Raw genomic sequence first — 21,584 nt, forward strand, 5'->3', positions numbered from 1 at the left:
CAATCTAAACTCAATCGCCTCTATGAGACCTTCATAGTAAAAGAACATCAACATAAAGATCCCCCTCCTTATATGTCAGCTTTCTTCACACATACAGGTAGAATCATAGGTTATATGATAGCTGCAGTCATGGGATTCAACACTAGTGAGTATGTAGTTGAGTTTGTGTTAGTTTTGTTGTCCATATTTACCCCCAATCAGCCCCCTACTGTCAGGTATAATTATGCTTCATATATTGCTGAGAAAATCCATGACCTGTTCATGAGACTGGAAAATGAAAAGGTTTTCAAGTACTCCACCTTCATGTATCACCTCATCCTCTACTATCAGTTTTGATTACTGTTGTATTGGGTGGTTTCCCATGGATGATCATTATCTTATTTTTCTTCTTCTCTATTGACCACCTGTTTTCCCTTAATTCTGCAATTTGGGATCTCATAGTAAAGATTTCTGACTTAATATTGTGAATCTCTCGACTCACTTCTCCCAACGTGAGTGATCTCACCCTGTCAGGTTTTTCTTGGTGCCTTTGAAAAGATTTGGTGTTTCTTTCAAATTAAGCATCAATTAACAAAGATTTCTTACCTGAGTTTATAGAAGTGCTGGATTTGAAGCAAGTGGATCCATGACATGATTTATGAAAAAGCACAAAGAGATGCCAGAATTGCAGAAGTAGCTCTGCAACAAAATTTCCATGACATTGTTGGAATATGGTACAATGGAGGTCCTTGCACTGGCATACATGAAAAATATTTTTGTATCTACAGAACAAGAAATCTGGCATGGATAGGATCTAAACATTGGCCTACTCATCTGGATGCTCTCTGGCCAAAAGGAGATTTCAAAATTATTTTCCCTGACACTATGTATGATTTTGCAAGTTATAAGCAATTATGGTGGGACTTCCTCAATGTTGATGATAAAGTAGAAACCCACTATACAAAGTTGAAGTTTAGTGCAACAAGCACTTTCCAGCGTAACCAACAATGTGACTAGTTCCAAGATTGGTGGTGTGAATATGGTGTGAATAGAACTGCAATGGATCCTATATACCATGAGTCATATTGTAGAAAACATTGTGATTTATGCTTTTAACAAAATATTGGAGACTATTTTCACCCCATTTATAAAACTATCAAAGAAATAACAGTTAGAGATTGGTCGCCATTCTATGACGAAAACTATTCACTCAAAGAGTACATGAAAGAACATCTAGAGTGGTTAGTTTTAACCAAATTTAAATATCAGATTGTTTTGGGTAAACCTATGATCGTTCGCAGGATATTCACCAAATCCTAGGACGAATTATTGTACAAAAGGAATAGATTCCCATAACTTACTGTGTTCTAATGGTTCACATGGGCTTTCCATAAAAAGCATCCATAGTGTAATATTTTCCGTTGCATTTCATCACTAAGGATTCACCAAACAAATCATCAAACTTTAATGTAATAGAGCTCTTAGGAACATTCCAGTATGATTAGTCTACAAAATCCAACCTTGATGGTTTAGATGGTTGTAAATTTATAGGAGAGTGTGGTAGTTGAGGAATTATTATCCATTTATCAATCTCAGCTTGAGATACACCCTTGATGGGAGGATGAGTTGAGGGGGTAAGACGAGAAATATCCAAGGTAGGATTAGATTGGATTTCAAGTTCTTATCCAAGGTAAATGGTTGAAAAAACTAATGGAATCTTCTATAAGAGGAAGCTTAGGGTTTATTTTTAATTTCCTAAATTTATACAATCAACTCATCCCCAACAAGGTACAACCTGTTTTTCATCAGCGCTGGTGCAAAACTTAGAAACCTATTGCTAAACACAGATCCCTAAATGGTCATGCTATGTTGGGCCTTAAAAGCATTGATTTGAGGCAGTTGGACACAGAAACTCACGGTTTTTTTAGAGTCATACTTGGGGATTTTTGTATGGATGATGAAAAGGTGTTCATGGATGTGGATTAATTCGGTTTGCGGGACTATTGACAAGATGTGACAAAATGGCTAGTAAAAAATTCCTCCCTAAAGCACAAAGTTAGAAACATCAGCTGATGACTGAAGTGATTTATCTTGTGACAAGTTAACATTAAGAAGAACTGGTGGAGATCATCATTTGTTACAATACATTTACATCATGACATCTTTGCTGAGTGATGCATACCCATTCTCAGCACATAAGTTAACATCACATGTAAAATGATCAAGAAGACATGTCCACTGATGAAAAAGTGTGAATCTATGATTAGATGACTATATGGTCATAGCCATCATGTTTCATAGTTTTGCATTGATCCTGAAACTGCAACCAAGTTTGATGTAACTAGACTCGAGGTATTCTATCTCATTCACTTGGTCATTCAATGTACGAGTCTAACCATGTGAATAAAGGAGTTAGATTCAAACATGGTAGACACCATATAATTACCATCCAATGATGCAATTCATTAAGAGATGTGATAGAAACCACCATTGATATTAATGCTTCTCAAGGTAGAGTAGTACAATTCGTATGGTGTGAATGAATGAGTTTAACGTGAACACCACACATAATTTTTAAGTCGAAGTCCAATGACGAAAACGTGTCGTTGAGAGTAAGGAAACTTTCCATATATGTACATAAGCCCCAAGGTACTAAATAAAAAGTTTCTAAGTCAACTTCCTCGATAATGAGATGATTTCAACAGGAAACGACTCGTCGTACGAGGCCCATGATGTATCCCTCATCAACGACATGAAACATGTATCATGATTTGACACAAAATGATATTGATGTAGAATTGGTTCAAGAATGAAGGAAATGGAATGAAGGCCTAAGAATATTGTAGAAGATATAAACTCAATGATTTATCTTGAACACATTGCTAGCACTAAACGAACTTGGCAGCATTGACCCAAAAATGAAAAGGGAGGCTTTGAAATTTTGTTATCGACCAAAATACAAGAAAATTTTCGAACCTAACAACCACAAAGATGAAGAGGAAGAGTTTCATGTTCAAGACTGACTCATTGCCATTAAGGTGGAGTACTATATTTTCCCAATGTCCGCAACCATTTCTGGTCAGTACCTCTTCATTTTTTAACAAGCTTGAGGAGGATAACATACACTTGATCTATAAGTTCATCCTTTAGATGAATCCTTCTGATTAATTTAACGAACCATGAGTAGGACTAGTTTTTTCCCATCATTGTCAATGATTCCATCATTGTTTGATGTTTTTACGAGTCCAACAAAGGTGAAACTCGACATTTTTTTTTTCCTATTTAGAGAGTTTGAAAAAAAGGAGAAAAGGAAAATTCCAAAGGTTTCTTTTCATAGATAGTCTATTGTGTCTGAAAAGGTAGAAAATAATACTCATGAGAACCTCTTAGTCATGTTCTAATAAGGTATTCCTTTTTCGTAGATAGTCTAGCTTAGTCCGGAAAAGGCTTAAATTTATACTGAGTATATGTCTTCTCATTTACTTTAACAAGTTCAAAGAGACAAGTACTTGATTTTTTTTTCATATTTTAGGATTCTAAAAATAGATAAAATGGTAGTCTAGGGGTTCCTTTTTGGTAAGTTTATAGAGTGTGAAAAAACTATAAAAGTACGCTATGTGGTTAAAATGGTCTTCTTTAATCGAGACATCATCAAATCCATTAAACAATTGTTAACATGCTCTAAAAACCACCAAAAGAGTAAAAATACATTTTTCATTATAAAATTGAATCACTTTTAGGTCAAAATATTAAAGTATTAATAAAATGTTGAGGAAAATGACAATAAAATAGGAAAAATGTAATTTGTTTTTATAATTTCACATTTAACCTCTTCGAGAGCGAGTTTAGAGTGTTTTTTTGCCAAATATTTTGTAGCTAATTATGATCAATCGAGTAGATCATTTTGAGTGTTGTCACTTCCATGTTGGAGCTATAAACATTCTCTTTGCTCTTCTACATCCATTTTGTAATTTCATGCAATATATTTCAGTTTTTGAGGCACCTAGGGCTCTAATTTCTTGCCCTAGGACCAACGCACCCCCAACAAGTCGAAAAGAGAATTTGAAAGGAAGAAAATACACTTATGGGGTACGAAAATGCATTATCTACCCTTAGTATGGTGCGTCAAGCATAATTCCCTATCTTTTTTTCTGCTTCCCTTAAAATTTTTATGATTTTGTGTATGAAGCTTATCCTAATGATTCTTGTGATTTTTCAGGAAACTATTGGAACAAAATGGCTTTCATATGGATGGAAATAGAACATGAGGAGTAATATTTATCTACATTTAATAAGCCTACCACTATCGACACTTTAAGAGATTGTGGGCTCTTAAAATTGTTCTGGCTTCCTGGTATGAGGCAATAGATGGAATTGTTGAGGTACCTTTCTTCGTGCATAAGATGTTCAGGAACATGAATTTAGACTTCGTGAATGTATGCTTGAAATACATGTAGAAGATATATACTTCATGAATCATCTATCTAGGTGTGGTTCCCCCATGCCTTTATCGTGTTCTACGAGTTATGGAGTTACATTCAAGGATTACATGAGTGCACACTTTAGACCGAGATCCTAAATAACTAAATATGGGAAAATCGACATCAAGGATGTGGACCATTTGCCTCTAAGAATGACCATGTTTATCATGTCTAGATTGATAAGTAATGCAACTCTACATGTGGCCAATAAGTCTCATATGAAATATGCTTTAGAGTGTCTGGAGAAAATAGTGTTTAACTGGAGCAAAGGAGTACCGATAAACATGAAGGAGTAGCTGACCAACAAAAATCATGGAAATTTAATGCACTGTGGTTGTTGTTTGATATTGAGTCCTTTCACCTTATATTAGATTTTGTTGCTTAGGCCACAACATATCTCGCTTGATACCAAAAATATAAGAGTCCCACTGATGAGGAGTCGCGTGGATCTCATGTCTAGACATGTAGGTGAGTCATCGATGAGTTTCACACTAGTGTAGGTGAGTAACACATGAAACTCATTATGATAGGGGGCTATCCATATGCAGGGATGGACTTTCGTAAAGACTTGTAGCTTTTGCTTCCTAATGGGAAGAGATGGGGTGCCATAGTTAAAGTAAGAAACATTTTGATAGTTTTTATATTTTAAAGTTTTACATTTTTCTTGTGATTTTTTATGTATACGAGACTAAACTATGGATTTGTACACACACAGATATTGGACCTGTTCCACATGTGGGCTCTTCTTATCTTCATCATGCAGAAGACCCACAATAGGCACCAACAATAGCATAGGTTGTTTTAGCAAGACGATAGGCACAAAAGGATCTCAATGTGGTTGAGACCCTTGCAAAGGTTGAACATCACATGGAGCATTGACCCATGGCATATCTAAGACTAGGGTCTACAAGCTACTCTAGTAGTCGGCTACTATGCAATACGTCTCATGTACTGTGATGCAGGAGCGTCAACGACCCATGTAAAAATCAAATTTTGGAACCTTCCAAAGGAGAATGTGTGGCATGAGGACGAGATTTGCTCCAAATTTGATTGAGTTTGTTTGTAATTTGTTATTTTACGCAGATTTTGAGGGATGTGAGTGAAGATAGGGATTGATTGGATATCACTTGATCTGATCCATATTGTGTTACTCTATTTAACTGTAATAGTGAGTGCGTAGAAGTGGGAGGTTGATGCAATGTAATACTAGTCTGAGTGTGTGCCCATCGAAGCCAAATAGTTGTAATCGAGCTCGAAATATTAAAGAAATCAATGTTTATTTTTTATTTATTCTTGTTCATGTATTATTTGTGTGTATTTATTGGAATAAGTTTTAGGTTTAAACATATATTTGTCGAGATGATTTTTGTAACGCAGTAGCATGGGGTGAGATCTTAGTGTGGTAGATATCGTGAAGCATGGCCACCAATTTCCAGTTTCACTGCATAATGGAAAATTTCATCCAAACGTGGACCCATTACGCATAGGTCCGCGAGTTGTGCAGATATGTAGCTTTACTGCGTCAAAGTGGTATCAGAGCCAAAAAATATTCTGCGTAGAGGTGAAAATATGTTGAAGATTGGTGAGTATGTGGTCTTTATATTGTTGTACAGGAAGCGACAAAAGAAGGTGAGAAGATTGCAGCATCCTAGAGCTAAGAGTGCTCAAATGGTTCCAAAGAAGAGAGAACCTGAGAGATGTCGAAGGACTGAGCTCAGAGGAGAGAAGCTTGGTGAGGTATCAGGTAGCAGGGAGGACTTGTTACTATAGAGGTTTTTTTGCAGCTCACAGAAAGATCGTGATGGCAATTCCACAAAGGAGGTGGGTAGAATTTCTAAGGGATGAAGGAGGCATATGACGAGGAGGTCATAAAAAATTTTGTACCTAGGGATTTTGATGAAGGAGCATCAATGAACCAAGTCAAAATCATATTTTGGAACCTTCCAAAGGAGAATTTGTGGCACGAGAAAGAGATTTCCTCCAAATCTTATTGAGTGTGTTTGTAATTTGTTATTTTATGCATATTTTGAAGGATGCGAGTGAAGATAGGGATTGATTAGATCTCACTTGATCTGATATGTATTGTGTTACTCTATTTAACTGTAAGAGTGATTGTGTAGAAGGGGGAGGTCAATGCAATGTATAAACAGGGTGAGTGTGTGCCCATTAAGGCCACATAGTTGTAATCAAGCTCGAAATATTAATGAAATCGATGTGTTTTTTTTATGTATTCTAGTTCATGTATTATTTGTGTGCATTTATTGGAATAAGTTCCAGGTTTAAACATATATTCTGCGAGAGGATTTTTGTAAGGTAGTAGCTTAGGGTGAGATCTTAGTGTGGTAGCTTTCATGAAGGGTGGCCACCCATTTCTAGTTTCCCTGCATAATGGAAAATTTCGTCCAAACGTGGCCCCATAACCCACAGGTCCGAGAGTCTTGTAAGGATGTAACATTGTTGCATCACAGTGGCATGATACCATGAGCACTATCATTAGTCTACCAGGAGGCTTATAACTATATTTTGATTGCATGTATATTTTATGTTGTGTAGCCATATATGTCTCAGGAATTTTTTTGTGAAACAAAAATTAGATATATATATATATATATATATATATATATATATATATATATATATATATATATATATATATATATATAGATATATATATGTTTCTTATGGTTCTATTGTCACTTTCAACGCACATGATGTGTATTCAATTTAATTTACATGTGTCGCAAATGTCTATATAAAACATGATTAGAAAATGCATCTCTAAATGTTCTTAGATTTCTATAAATATGTTGATATTGGTTGAAATCAAAATATCTTTCTAGAAGGTGAACCCTAAAGAACATGTGAAGCATAGTTGGACTGCTAATTGAATAGACATTATTCAATTGTAGTACAACAAGTTGTGAGTTGAGTCTCATAACTATATCACAAATATCCCATGAAATATATTAGCACAATTGTTTGATCACTCTGTTATACTCAACGTTATTATTGGTAAAGAGACTGATAAAAATCCCTTGTAAACTCACTAACTCGCCATTTATAGGATATGTAGCCCATGATGTAGAAGAAAGGTTTCAGGTACTACAACTAGCACCATCAACGTAGCCAATGTATGGTTCAAGGGATGTCAACATCTGCAAACAAAATTTAAACATAATTAACAAAAACTGTAGGAAAATTTGGAGGGGACACACTAAAAATATGCTCAACACACCTATATAGAACATGTTCATGATGCACTATGAAAAATATCAACCATAGTATTCATTAATGTATAACCCATTTCTAGGTTGCACCAAGGGAACTCCATGAAAATCAACAAGCTCATACGGCCCCTTTAGCAAGAACACATTTAACATTATATAGACCTAGCCACATTGGCTCGAACATTCCCAATCTTAATTTATCACAATCTTTATTGTATTATGAAATAATATCTGCTTCCGAGAAGACAGTAAACTTGACACTCCTGTCATATTACACCTTGATACGTTTCGTATGGGCTTCATTAGCCATTACAGCATCACGTCGGGTTTCATCTAACTGTGGCACATGTAACATATGTTCCTCTTCTATGGAAGTGGGAGGAAGTAGTTCAAAAACAAGTTTAAGAGATATAATTTCAAATTTGATTACAAGGATTGCTTCCAAACCATAAAAAATTTGGAATGGTGTCAACTCGATAGTATTCCTAATGGAGGTTCGATACACCCATAAGATCTTCTAAAGGAAAGATGACAATGTGGTTTCTGGACCCCTATCATGCATTGAAGCATTGTTTTGAGAACTTTTTTGATTTCCTCAACTTGCCCATTCACTTGAGGAAAGTAAGGAGTGGAACTCTCATGGAAGGTTCCCACCTTGGGAGTCAATTCACACATCATCTAATTGTGTTAAATTTTTTCATTCTCCATAAATATAGCCTCTCGAACACTAAACCATTTAGTGACATGGTTGAATAAAAAGAGAGGAGTGGTTTCATTGGTATTATTGTAAGTAGCCAACACATCGATCCACTTGGTAAAATAGTCAAATGCTATAATGATATAGCCATGCCCCCCAACCGAGTGAGGGTTACATGTCATGAAATCAATGCCCCATTTTTCAAATAGCCCTACGAATATAAGAGGTTGCAAAGGAGTGGGAGGAGCATGGGTCTTATCATCTTATATCATGGAAACATTACACTTTTGGATGGCAAGGATGTAGTTGCGAAATATGGTAGACTAAAACTAACCAAGACACATGATCTTCTATGCGGTGGCATAACCAAGGATATGACCACCACATGCCCCACATTTCCATTCATTTAAGACTTTATCAGCCTCCTCATGAGTGAGACACCTTCAAAATACCATATTGATAGCATGATGATAGAGGGTGTCGTCGATTATAATGTAATTTTTGGCTTTATATCGGATACGCGGTTGACCATAGTGAGAGGAATCAAACCAAAATGTATAGGTTTTGAGATATATGAGAATGTCTCCATATCATGGGTCAAATGAAAAAATTAGGAACAAAAACTCATCCATAATATAATCGTGAGACATTGTCTTAGTTTCAGGAGTGGGAAGGTCGAAAATTAGCGTAGCAAAAACTAAGGATTTCTTCAACTTGGATTTGATGAATTCCAAATCAAAATCTTGTAGGATGACAATCCACTTGGAGTACTTGACCCCCTATAATTGTCGGATTTTGAATATGTATGCTTAGATTACGGTAATGGTTATCTAATGAAGTGATTTATGTCTCCTTTAATCAACAATTATTTGGATGATTACTTAGTTGGCTTCAATTAGTGAACAAATAGATCTATCGTACAATAGTGAGAGTAAATACTTCAGAAAAGCTTGTGGTACTCGCCTCTCCCTCATATCCATTATGGGATCATGGTATGAGTGTCCCATTCTCACAATGCAAAAACAGATTTATTGTTTGATCACTGCATAGCATAGGATTTCTTCTTGAATAGATCACCTTTTATCAATTCCTTAGAAGTACCTACAATTTTCATTTTGGTTTATAGAGTTTTATATGGTTTAGAAGCACTTCCATTCATAGACTTTGACATTAGGCATTAATAACTCTGTTTTTCCTAAATTAAACTCATCTTTTCCATATGTAAATGAAGTTGTGTATAAATGAAGAAAAGAATGTATGTTGTTGTAGGAGTTTCTGATCTTCACAGAGATTCATCTCACTAGCCTCGTCCAAGTCTTCTCCACCTATAGTGCTAATGTCCACCAAACCCTAATCTGAGTTTCTTTTTTGTAGCAAAGTGGACATCTTCCTTGATCAAGTTCAACCATATTAAAGACTTGGGCTCAACCTTGGGTAGTGTGCACCTCCTTTGTGGCTTATTGGCCCATCACACATCTTCCCCACACTTTATTCTACCTTTCCAACCTCCCTATGGATTTCAACCTATTTCCCGTATTAAAACAAGGCATCATGTAGTAGTAGTGTAGCTAGAATTTCACTTGAATCAATCTCAATAGACACCAAAATTTATGAGGACTGGATTCTCTTGAATATGAAAATATTTTTTCATTTAACAAGTATATATTTATAAATGAATGTTCATCTAAAATTGTTTTAATAATCAAAAGAATTTTAGCTAATCATATATAACATAAAATTCTTACATCAGATTATTTTTAAAATCAAACCTATATTACTTTATATCCTTGAAATTTACTATTTCAAAAAATAATGTAACATTTTATTATTTCTCTAAAACAAATTAATTAAAATAAATCAAAACTTTTAAAATAAAACATAAACTAAGAATAATATTAATGGAAATCACATATTATTTTGAATGAATTCTTGGCTCAACATAGTTATATCACAATATATTAAATGCATAACAACATTCTAATAAAAAAATAATTTAAAATAAACTAAACATTTAAAATAAAACCTAAACCGAAAATAATAATAATATAAATTACATATTATTTTGAATCAAAACTTAACTCAACATGATTACATATTAGTACATAACAATAAATATAATTATCTAAACATCCAAACATTAACATGCTTTATATATTTTCTCATAATAAAAATTAAAATACCTGTATGAAATAGCAGTCTCAATGAGTTTAAGAAACACACATATATGAAGAAGGTTCAAACCAAGCGCATACAACAAAATAAGGTAGAATATAGTCCATTCCTTTCTTTGCGGATTTGCACATAAGAGACTTGTGAATGTAAAGGATCAAACCTCCACTTGAGATGGTATCAAGTTCTTCATCTGCTCTAATGGCCAGCTGCAAATGCCTTGGAGTGATACGTTTAACCTTGAGATCTTTACTGGCATTTCCTGCCAGTTCTAAAATCTCTGCACAAACATACTCCAGAACGCCTGCAGCATATACTGCTGCGGTAGCTCCTACCCTTACATTTGAAGATACTCGAGACTTCAAGAAACGGTGGATCCGTCCCACTGGAAACTGCAATAAGAAAAACATTTCAGTCCACATATTACAGGAGCCCTTTGTCAGAGTATTTGAATTGTTACAAAGCTTCAAAGAAGATATTTCTCTCAAGGAAAAATGTTGCTAGCATTAATTCATTAGAATCAAGATTTAGACTCGAAAGTTTAAAGAAAATAAATGGATAGAAATGCAAGCAAAAAATTAAAACAGCTTGGATAGAGTTCAAAATATTACAGGAATTTTTCACACAATGCTTCATAGTATTTGAATTATGATATAGCTTCATTCATGATGTTTTAAAAAAATAAATAAAAAAAAATCAATGGAATTGTTATAAATCTATTTCTCTATATTAAAAATTGGTTTAGTTTGTGTTGGTAATAATGTTTAATTAGTTATGTAAATTGCTGACAATGTAACCAACAGATTTTGTGTTCTCTGCAAAAAGTGTTGAAAATTAGCTGTGATGTGTTTCAGAGTAGATTTTAGTAATAGTTTTACTATATAAGAATGTAGTTAATAGCTGAATTAATATATGAGATTCGCAGCATTTCTTAGCTCACACAAGCTTTGTTTTTTAATTGTTTTATCTTTTTTTATATGTATTTTTCTTCATAGTACTATGACTTCTCAATTGGGTTGAAATAATTCATTTCATATTCTATAAGTGGTATCAGAGCAGGTAAAATTATTTTGTGTTATTGTATTGTTGGAATTTCGCCAAAGTTAATCATGTCGAATATTTTGGGTTATTGTATTGTTGGAATTTCGCCAAAGTTAATCATGTCGAATTCTAACCAGATGCTAGTTCCAGAATTTGATGCCAACCATTATGATTACTCGTGCATTAAGATGCTAACCTTTTTTATTGGAAAAGATTTGTGGGAGATCTTTGAATATGACGAGCTAGCTGATTGGAATTCTCAAAGAATAGCAAGAAAGGAAGCAAGGAAGAAGAATGCTCAAGCTTTGTTTCACATTCAGATAGCTCTTGATAAGAGCTTATTTCCAAGAATATCAGGAGCAAAAACTGCCAAAGCTGCCTCGGAGACTCTACAAGAAGCTTACCAAGGCAGTGATCAAGTTAAGGTGAAGCGAGAGTTCGAGAATTCGAAGATGCAAGAAGGTGAAAGTATTAGTGACTATTGTGTGAGAGTCAAAGATGTGGTCAATAAAATGGCTACACTTGGAGAAGCTGTAAGTAATGAAGTTTTAATTAAAAAAGTATTGAGATCTTTAACACATAGATGGAATCATGTTGCAATAATCATGGAAGAAAGTAAGGATTTGACAAAACTACAGTTTGATGAATTGGTTGGATCTTTGATGTCTCATGAAGAAAGATTGAAGGAAAGTTTTGAAGCTATAGAGAAAGCTTTTTCCTCTAAATTACAAATTACAAATAATGAAGATGCAAGTAAGAGCAGTACCAAAAGCCATCAAGGTCAAAGTAAATGGCAAAGCCAAAATTATTCAAGAGGTAGAGGAAGAGGTGGCTCAAGTGGAAGAGGTAGTTTCAGAGGAAGAGGTAGAGGTAGATTTGATAAGAGAAATGTTCAATGTTACCATTGTAACAGGTATGGTCACTTTGAAAGAGAATGCACATTGAAAGAAGGTAAAAATGCTAATTATTCTCAAGAAAGTGGTGAGTATCCTCCAGATCACTTATTTTTATCTTATGCCAAAGGTGAAAATACTAGTAAAGATGTTTGGTACCTAGATTCTGGATGCTCTAACCATATGACAGGGAATGAGAAGTTGTTTTGAGCAAATGATGGAAGTTTCAAATCCAAGATCCAGCTTGGTGATGATAAGTCACTGGAGGTTGCTGCCAAAGGAGCTATGTAGGTCCAAACAAAAGAAGGTATAAAGAGTATTCATGACATTTATTATACTCCACAATTGAAGCATAATTTGTTGAGCGTTGGGCAGCTCTGTGAGAAAAATTATAAAGTAGTCTTTGAAAATAAGACATGTACTATCTATGATAAAAATAAGGGAAATAGGGTGATCACTGTTGTGCATATGACAAGAAATAGGATGTTTCCCTTGAGGTTTGACGAACATAACAGCGATCTTGCTAATATGTCTTATGAGGATTCAAGTTGGTTATGGCATCTCAGGTATGGGCATTTAAATTTTCAAAGTTTGAAGTTTCTAACCTCACATGCATTAGTTTCTGGTTTGCCCAAGGTAGAAGAGCATAAGGAGGTTTGTGAAGGATGTGCTAAAGGAAAGCATGCAAGGGAAAGGTTTCCAAAGGGAAGTGCATGGAGGGCTCATTACCCACTTCAGCTTGTTCATTCAGACATATGTGGTCCTATGCAGACTAAGAGTTTGGGTAAGTCATCATATTTCATCACTTTTATTGACGATTACTCACGAAATTGTTGGGTATATTTTTTGAAGGCCAAAAGTGAAGCCCTAGATACATTCAAAAAGTTCAAAGCCCTTGTAGAAAATGAGAGAGGGTGCAAGATCAAATGTTTGCGGACTGACCGTGGGGGAGAATTCTGCTCAAAAGCTTTCGAGAGTTATTGTGATATGAATGGCATCAGGAGGCAGCATACTATAGCATACACACCCGAGCAGAATGACATAGCTGAAAGAAAAAATCGTACTGTGGTTGAAATGGCAAGATGCATGCTACAAACTAAGGGATTGAGCAAAACTTATTGGGGAGATGAAGTTGCTACAGCAGTATACATCCTCAACCGTAGCCCCACCAGTGCACTGGAAAATATGACTCCTTATGAAGCTTGGTATGGAAAAAGGCCTAATGTTAATCATTTCAAAGTTTTTGGTTGTTTGGCTTATGTGCATGTACCTGATCAGAATAGAAAAAAGTTAGATGCAAAGAGTGAGTTATGTATTTTTATTGGGTATAGTGAGACAAGCAAGGCTTATAAATTGTATAATCCTCTAACTAACAAGCTTATTGTTTCAAGAGATGTAATTTTTTATGAAGGGGGAGTTTATGGTCATCAAAAAGGCCATGTTGAGAAGACAAAATATGTTTTAAATGATGATATAATTGTTGATAATGATCATGAGCAGCCAACTAATGTTTCTGTAACTAGTGGCTTAACTCCACCAAGCAACCCTTCATCAATTTCTTCAACATCAAGTTCAAGTCCAACTTCTTCTCCAAGTTCTACAAGGAAGATAAGAATATTGAGTGATATTTATGAGAGGAGTGCAAATCAAGCACGTGAAGAAAGCCCAATAGATGAGATAGTCAATTTTGGTTTATTAGCCAAGGCTGAATTTGAACCATCATGTTTTGAAGATGCATGTACTAATGAGGTTTGGATGCAAGCCACGCAAGAAGAGATGGATTCCATTCAAAGGAATGACACTTGGAAGTTGACAGAGCTTCCACATGACAAGAAAAAGATTGGCACCAAATGGGTCTATAAGACTAAATTTAACAGTGATGGGAGTGTTGAAAGACACAAAGCAAGATTAGTTGCTAAAGGATTCACACAGAAGTATGGAATTGATTATGAAGAGACATTTGCACGAGTAGCAAGACAGGAGGCCATTAGAATGTTGATTTCATTACCAGCTCATAAAAAGTGGAGCATACATCATATGGATGTGAAAAGTGCCTTCTTGAATGGGTACTTAGAAGAGGAAGTATATGTGGAGCAGCCACAAGGTTTTGAAGTGGAGGGAAAGGAGAATAATGTCTACAAGTTGAAGAAGGCTTTGTATGGCCTTAAGCAAGCACCAAGAGCGTGGTATGCAAGGATTGATGGATACTTTCAGGAAAATGGCTTCCAGAGAAGTAAGAATGATCCTACCCTTTACTACAAACAAGAAGGTATTGATATTTTAATCATAAGTTTGTATGTCGATGATCTATTGTATATGGGTAGTAGTTCTAAGATGAATGATAAATTCAAAGTTGCTATGATGAATGAATTTGAGATGAAAGATCTAGGCATCATGAAATATTTTCTAGGAATGGAGGTTTATCAAAGTAAGGATGAGATTTTCATTTGTCAGACAAAGTATGCACACGATATGCTAAATAAATTTGATATGCTTGATTGTCATCCATCCCCTACTCCAAGTACTCATGGAGAGGTGTTATGTAGAGATGATGGTGCTGATTTAATTGATGAGAAAACTTACAGAAGTATTGTGGGGAGCTTGATATTTCTAACCCACACAAGGCCTGATATTACATATTCAGTTTCACTTGTTTCAAGATATATGACAAATCCATCTGAAATACATATGAAGGGAGCCAAGAGGATTTTAAGGTATTTGAAAGGCACTCTAAATTTTGGTATTCATTACTACTCTTGTGAAAAGTTCAATCTTGTTGGATTTAGCAATTTATATTGGAGAGGTAGTCTTGATGACCGTAAGTCCACATGTGGAAATTGTTTCTCTTTTGGTTCTGGTTTGATCACATGGAGCTCAGAAAAACAAAGCATTGTTGCCCTCTCATCCACAGAAGCGGAGTATGTTGCAGTTACCTCAGCAGGTACGCAAGCTCTTTGGCTTAGAAAAATTTTGGAAGAAATTGGAGAAAAACAAGTTCAGCCTACAGTGATTTATTGTGATAATGTAAGTTCCATCAAGTTAGCAAAGAATCCAGTTCATCACAAGAGGACAAATCATTTTGACTTGAAATATCACTTCATTAGAGATTTGGTGCAGAAGAAGGATATTGAATTGAAGCATATAAATACTCAGCATCAACTAGCAGATATCTTCACCAAAGCAGTTGCAAAAGATCAGTTTTTAGCACTACGAGATAAGATAGTAAATCCTCATTAATCATTAAGGGGGAGTGTTGGGAATAATGCTTAATTAGTTATGTAAATTGCTGACAATGTAACCAGCAGATTTTGTGTTCTCTGCAAAATTAAAGCAGCAGATTGTTAGGGTGGTCACTGCTGGAAAGTGTTGAAAATTAGTTGTGATGTCAGTAGATTTGTTTCAGAGTAGATTTTAGTAATAGTTTTACTATATAAGAATGTAGTTAATAGTTGAATTAATATATGAGATTTGCAGCATTTCTTAGCTCACACAAACTGTGTTTTTTAATTGTTTTATCCTTTTTTTATATGTATTTTTCTTCATAGTACTGTGGCTTCTCAATTGGCTTGAAATAATTCATTTCATATTCTACAGTTTGTATTATGGTTTATTGTTATTGGAGTACACGAACATCACGAAACTATTTCAACAGATTAGTATATGTATTAATAGATACACATTGTACATAACTGATTGACATCATATAATCTACATTTGATTTAGTTTCCATTTAGTGTGTTATACATTGGCAAAAGGTAGTTCATCTACCCTTTTGATTGAATTGAGCCACCAGTTTTGTGGTTAGCTAAAGCTAGTTTGCATAGATGGCAAGCAGATGTGATCTTGGAGCAAAATTTTTCTTAAGAATGTCTATGGGCTGAAGGAATGGTATCAACAGTGGCATGAAGAAAATGTAATTTGGTAGGTGCATTGGAAAATTAATATGGCCCCAAAAACTGAATAACTTAAGTTGAATCAAGATTTTGATAGTCAAATTTGTAGAAAAATGACAAATGCAAATGCAAGTAAAAGAACTAAAAACATGCTCCACAAATTAAGAGAGGCCAGTATTTTAGAGGTAGAAGGTGTACATGATCAATACATGGACACTAAGGTATAGCATGTCTAAGTAGGACAGTTGCAAGCATGATGACAATGGGATAGCAATGAAGCTTGGTGGAGCAAGCAAATAGGACAACTGCAAGCATGCTAACAATGAGGCAACAACGAAGCTTGGTGCAGCAAGAAGATAGGATGGCTACAAGCATGATGACACATTGGACAGCTGCAAGCATGGTGAAGCATGGACAGTAACAACATGGTTAAGCATGTACAGCACGAGCATAGTGCTGCATGTAAATTGGGACAACAGTATAGTACTTGGTGTAGCAAGTACACAAATCAGCAATGGTGTAGCAAGCACATGGGTGAGGTAGTATCACAACTTAGGACATTACCAAACATTGGGATAGTAGTGCAACATGGCATGGTGCAGAGGTGAATCATGATGACAAGAAGCAGCTTATCTTCAATTGATCTCATGTATCATCTTCTTAGAGATTACTCTTTGACTTCTATTGTAAATCTATTATCTCTCTATCTATCCACTGATCTATTGAACAACATATAAGAAGAACAAGAAGAATTGATCAAGGATTTCCCCATATTTGGGTTTGTGCTAGGGCCACATCTTGTGTCCTCTTGTCTTGGATTGTCTTTATCTCCAGTTTAATTTAAGGGTGATGTGATTGCTAGTCTTGAAAATATATTGAGCTAACTCTGAAAATTGAATTAAATTGCTCTAAACATGGAACATACATAAACTTAACACTATTGCAATTGCAATGAGAACAAAATTTAGCAAGGAGGATTGACTAGCATTTGATTGAACATTGTATAGGAGGATTGTGTTCTTTTACAAACTATTCCATTTAACAAGCACACCCTTCTTGCTTCAAGATACGTTCTCTATCTAAGCTTTGATACTATTAGCACTCTATATTTTTGGAGGCTCAAGACGAAAATTGGATAGGTAACCACAAACCTCTTCTCTACCATAAGGAGGGCTCTCTTTATGTGAATTTTCAATCACATTCTTAGGGTTTAGATTAGTTATGAACATGAAAAGCTAGGTTTTAAAATTGTGGTTGGGTGATGAAGGAGAGGTCCATTAGGCATGGATTCATAAGAGTTTTTAGCAATCAATCACAAATATACAGAGCATCTTAAAAGAGGGCCAGGTATGAAAATTCCTTGATCTTACAAAGTTGTTGTGATAAGGATGATATGAATAAGAATGATGATGTATTAAATACAAAAGGTTGTAAAGATGAATTTTATATTTAATTTCAAAAGGGAAACATTTATATTTATTAACAAGGCAAATAAAAAATAGTGTGACTAAATTATACTCAAAATATTCTTGTAAACAATTAACATGGTGCATCCATGTATAAACTAGAAGGAAAGACAAATTTACAAATAGAGAGACATCATCATTTATCTTCCACAAGAATCTTGAAACAAACTGCCTTTGTATAGTTGAATTGATTACTTGAGTTGAACTCCACAACTTACAATCAAATGAATGATGTTCTCTTTTCTGGGCAATCAATACTTTCCACTTTTTATACAAAATGTTTATAGTATGTCTCAAAAATATTCAAACTTGAAATAAGATTTATTACAAAAATAATATCTACTAAAATGATCTAGATATTTCAAAAACAAAACTAAACAGTATCAATTATGGATCGATTTAGATGTTTTTCACAACCTTCTAAGATTTTTGTTGATGATTGTAGCTATAATTTTCCTCTTATGTTGAATTCTAGTCATATTTAGGAATTTCTTTCCCTTTTTTTTGTCACTCAACTAGAATTCTACTTGATTTACTGGATGAGCTCTAATATTTTATCCCATATGTTTTCTCTAGAAATAAGGAAGCTTGCCATGCTCCTAAATATTTCATCCACTTATGTATATGTTTCAAAAGCTGGTTTATTAAGAAATATGTGATGAATATCATGCTAGATAAAAATTTCATGTTGTAAACCTTCAATGAAAGCTTATCCACTTATTATCCCTCTTAATCTAGCAAATTTAGATCTATCCCTAACTACACTAGATAAGTTATCACTGTAAGTTTCTAATGGAATAAATTTTCCATTAGAAGCTCTTAAAGGTGGAAACCCTTTCTCGTGCAATAGAGTTCAACACCTTGATGATTTTGTGTGTTTCTATGTTCAATCTCAACTTTTGTTTGTTCAATTGTTGTCTTAACATCCTCTACCAAATCTTCTTGTTGAAATATAATTTTAAAGAATTAGAATAATTCATCAATATTGGCATTAATATTATACTGCATGTTTTGCTTATCTTCTACCAATATTATATTTGCTAATAATGATTGATCTTCATACTTTTCAAGATGTTGATTGAGCTTTTTTTTATACATTTCTGATATATATGCATTGTGAGTTTTAATTTTATTGTCTTCAAATATTTTCAAAGCTACTAACAATATTTTATTTTCTTTGTTGGTAAATGATAAATCTGTGATTTTTTAATGTACTTGTGGCTTCTATTCAATGTTGCTAATAATATTTTATTTTCTTTGGTTGTCAATAATAAAGCTTTGAGGGCTTTCACTAATTTTTCAGAGGAATTTGGAGGAGGTTGTTGTCATTATTTGATTTTCTACTATACTTGTGGCTTCTATTCAATGCTGCTAACAATATTTTATTTTATTTGTTGGTCAATGATAAAAATTTGGAGTGGTTGACTCTATTCTTTCTATTGAGGTTGTTGTCATTGTTTGATTTTCTAATGTACTTGTGGCTTCTAATGTTCCTTTTCCTTCACTGTTGAGGTTGTTGTCATTGTTTGATTTGCTAATGTACTGGTGGCTTCTAATTGTTCCTTCTATTTCAAAGGTATCTCGATATGTGCCTTAATATTCTTAATTTGAACATTTTGTTCAACTATCAACTTGAAAAAAAATTATTTCTGTACTTGGAGCTCAGTAATTTATTTGGTGATTAGTGCGTGCTATAGTTACAATCTTGAGATTTTTTGTGAGTTTTTTTGTTTCATATCATTTCCTCAACTGCTTTTATGTCAGTAGGATCATATCTTAGTTTAATCACTAAACCTTCAAGAGCTTTAGTTCTGGTGTCTTTGGCGAAGGATGACATTCTTTCCATCTTAAGATGTGAATAAATATTGTATGCTTCCATGACTTAACTTGTTAATGTTGAATATGTCATCTCACCATCTTGTTTTATGCAAGTCAATCTAATCAATTGCATGAACATTCTAGGTGTCAAAAGCAAAGACACATGTTTTGTAAGATTCTACACTTTCACCCACTAGAACTATAGGTTCCAAGAAAGATAATTGGAAATGTCTCTTCTATGTGTCAAATGAAGACAACAGTGTATGTTGGGTAGTAAAAGACAGTTTCCAGAATAAATAGGTTGTGATCTTCAATGCTTCATTCTTCCTCTTAAACTCAGTGTACCTAACAAAATATTTTTCTGGTGTCAACCCTTTTCTGTGAGGATTCCTCTTGAGTTTTTTTTTCTTTCTTCTTTTGAAAACTAAAAAGTCTGCAACTTGAGATCTCTTTAGGAGACATACCTTCCCTTGACCTCTTAGTTTTTTTTTTTTATATATAGGAGTTTGTAGGGATGTCTCACTCACAATTTGTTCTTCAAGCTAATGCAGTGTATTATGTTTCCACTCTTCATTTGCATATTGCTTTATTTATGATATAGGTGTATGTACATAAGTTGGGGTCCTCTCCTCCACACTTAATTTTGAAATTATCTCTAAAGGATCATAAGACCATGTGAAACCCAATTTTAATTTCATTTTCTTCAGTAAAACATATTCCTCCTTTGTTTTTGTTGTGCTATTGAGGAAGAAAGGGCCAATCTATGCCTTCCACTTAAAATGTGCATTTTCCTACCTTGATACAAAATGCATGTCATCCATATTCATCATTTTTCTCATGTATTTTAAGGCAATGATTCTTCTTCACAGAAAAAGGGCAATGAAGGGCAGTGACTCTTTTTGGCTGAAAAACTAGTAACCTGTAATCATGGAGTTCAAATCCATATGTCCTAAGTTCTATATAGTTCTGGTAAAGACATCAGTGTCCAACCTTGGGTTACCCTGTAAAATGTAAAACTCTCTTGATTTATGTTGAAATACTCGGATAACATTTGTTTAAATTGGAAACTAAAGCCAAACTCCTTGCAAATGAACTTAGATCTTACAGGGATCTCTCATTCAATTGTAAAGTTGACATTATATATATGTCAATTCAAAAAATTACCAACATAGGAAAAATCAGAAGGAAATTACATTTTTATGAACACATGAAAAGACCCAAAATGCTATAATCATATAAAGTAACTATTCAATGCAAAAGCAATATTGGAAAACAGACCAGGATAACATTTATGTTAAAACCCTTGGATAACATTTGTTAAAATTGACAACTAAAAGCAAATTCGTTGGAAATGAAACTAGCTCTTACAAGGATCTCTGGTTCAATAGTAAAGTTCCCCTACAATATATATATATATATATATATTTCGATTCAAAACAGTTACCAACATAAACGTTGGAAAACAGACCGGAAATGCTATAATCATGTAACGTAACTATTCAATGCAATATAAATCTTGGAAACACTAGAACTTGTGGGTCAGCAGGAGAGGAGCGAGAAACCTGATTTCCCGTTCCCTGAGAGCTTCGCACCTTGGCCGAATTTATTGCCTTTCACTTGCGGTAGGCCCTTGGCACCTTTGCCAATTTGATTCTCTCCAACAACCATTGTGTCTGCCTGGTATATACTTCTGGATACTCTAATCAAGTAGATCTCTCTTATAGACCTGAAGATGGCGTCTTCTTCCCAGATCCTCCTCTCACGCACCTATACAAGAAGAACCCACTTTACATGTCAATAATTTTCGGCTGTCCAGAAAGCATGGATTATTCAGCTAAAAAAACAGCTAAATAGAGTAGTGGGAAAGTCCAGGAGGATTATTTGTATTTGAGCATCAAAGGCAGTTGATGGAAGACATGA

The 21,584-nt window shown here is 34.4% G+C and overlaps 1 protein-coding gene across 1 annotated transcript; it reads right to left on the reverse strand.

The window, feature by feature from the left end:
- Positions 1–10,591: 10,591 nt before the first annotated feature.
- Positions 10,592–21,332, reverse strand: LOC149164325 (uncharacterized). The gene is made up of 3 exons (XM_089429440.1): positions 21,227–21,332; positions 21,109–21,140; positions 10,592–10,945 (listed from the first exon to the last, which is right to left on the reverse strand). The coding sequence occupies exons 1-3, from the start codon at positions 21,330–21,332 to the stop codon at positions 10,592–10,594; spliced, it is 492 nt and encodes a 163-aa protein (XP_089285566.1).
- Between the last annotated feature and the right edge of the window lie 252 nt (positions 21,333–21,584).

The sequence above is a fragment of the Pinus tabuliformis genome, chromosome 5_1 (assembly GCF_031772625.1).
Source record: "Pinus tabuliformis cultivar Carrire ecotype Pingquan chromosome 5_1, CPIR1, whole genome shotgun sequence".
NCBI classification, from domain to species: domain Eukaryota; kingdom Viridiplantae; phylum Streptophyta; class Pinopsida; order Pinales; family Pinaceae; genus Pinus; species Pinus tabuliformis.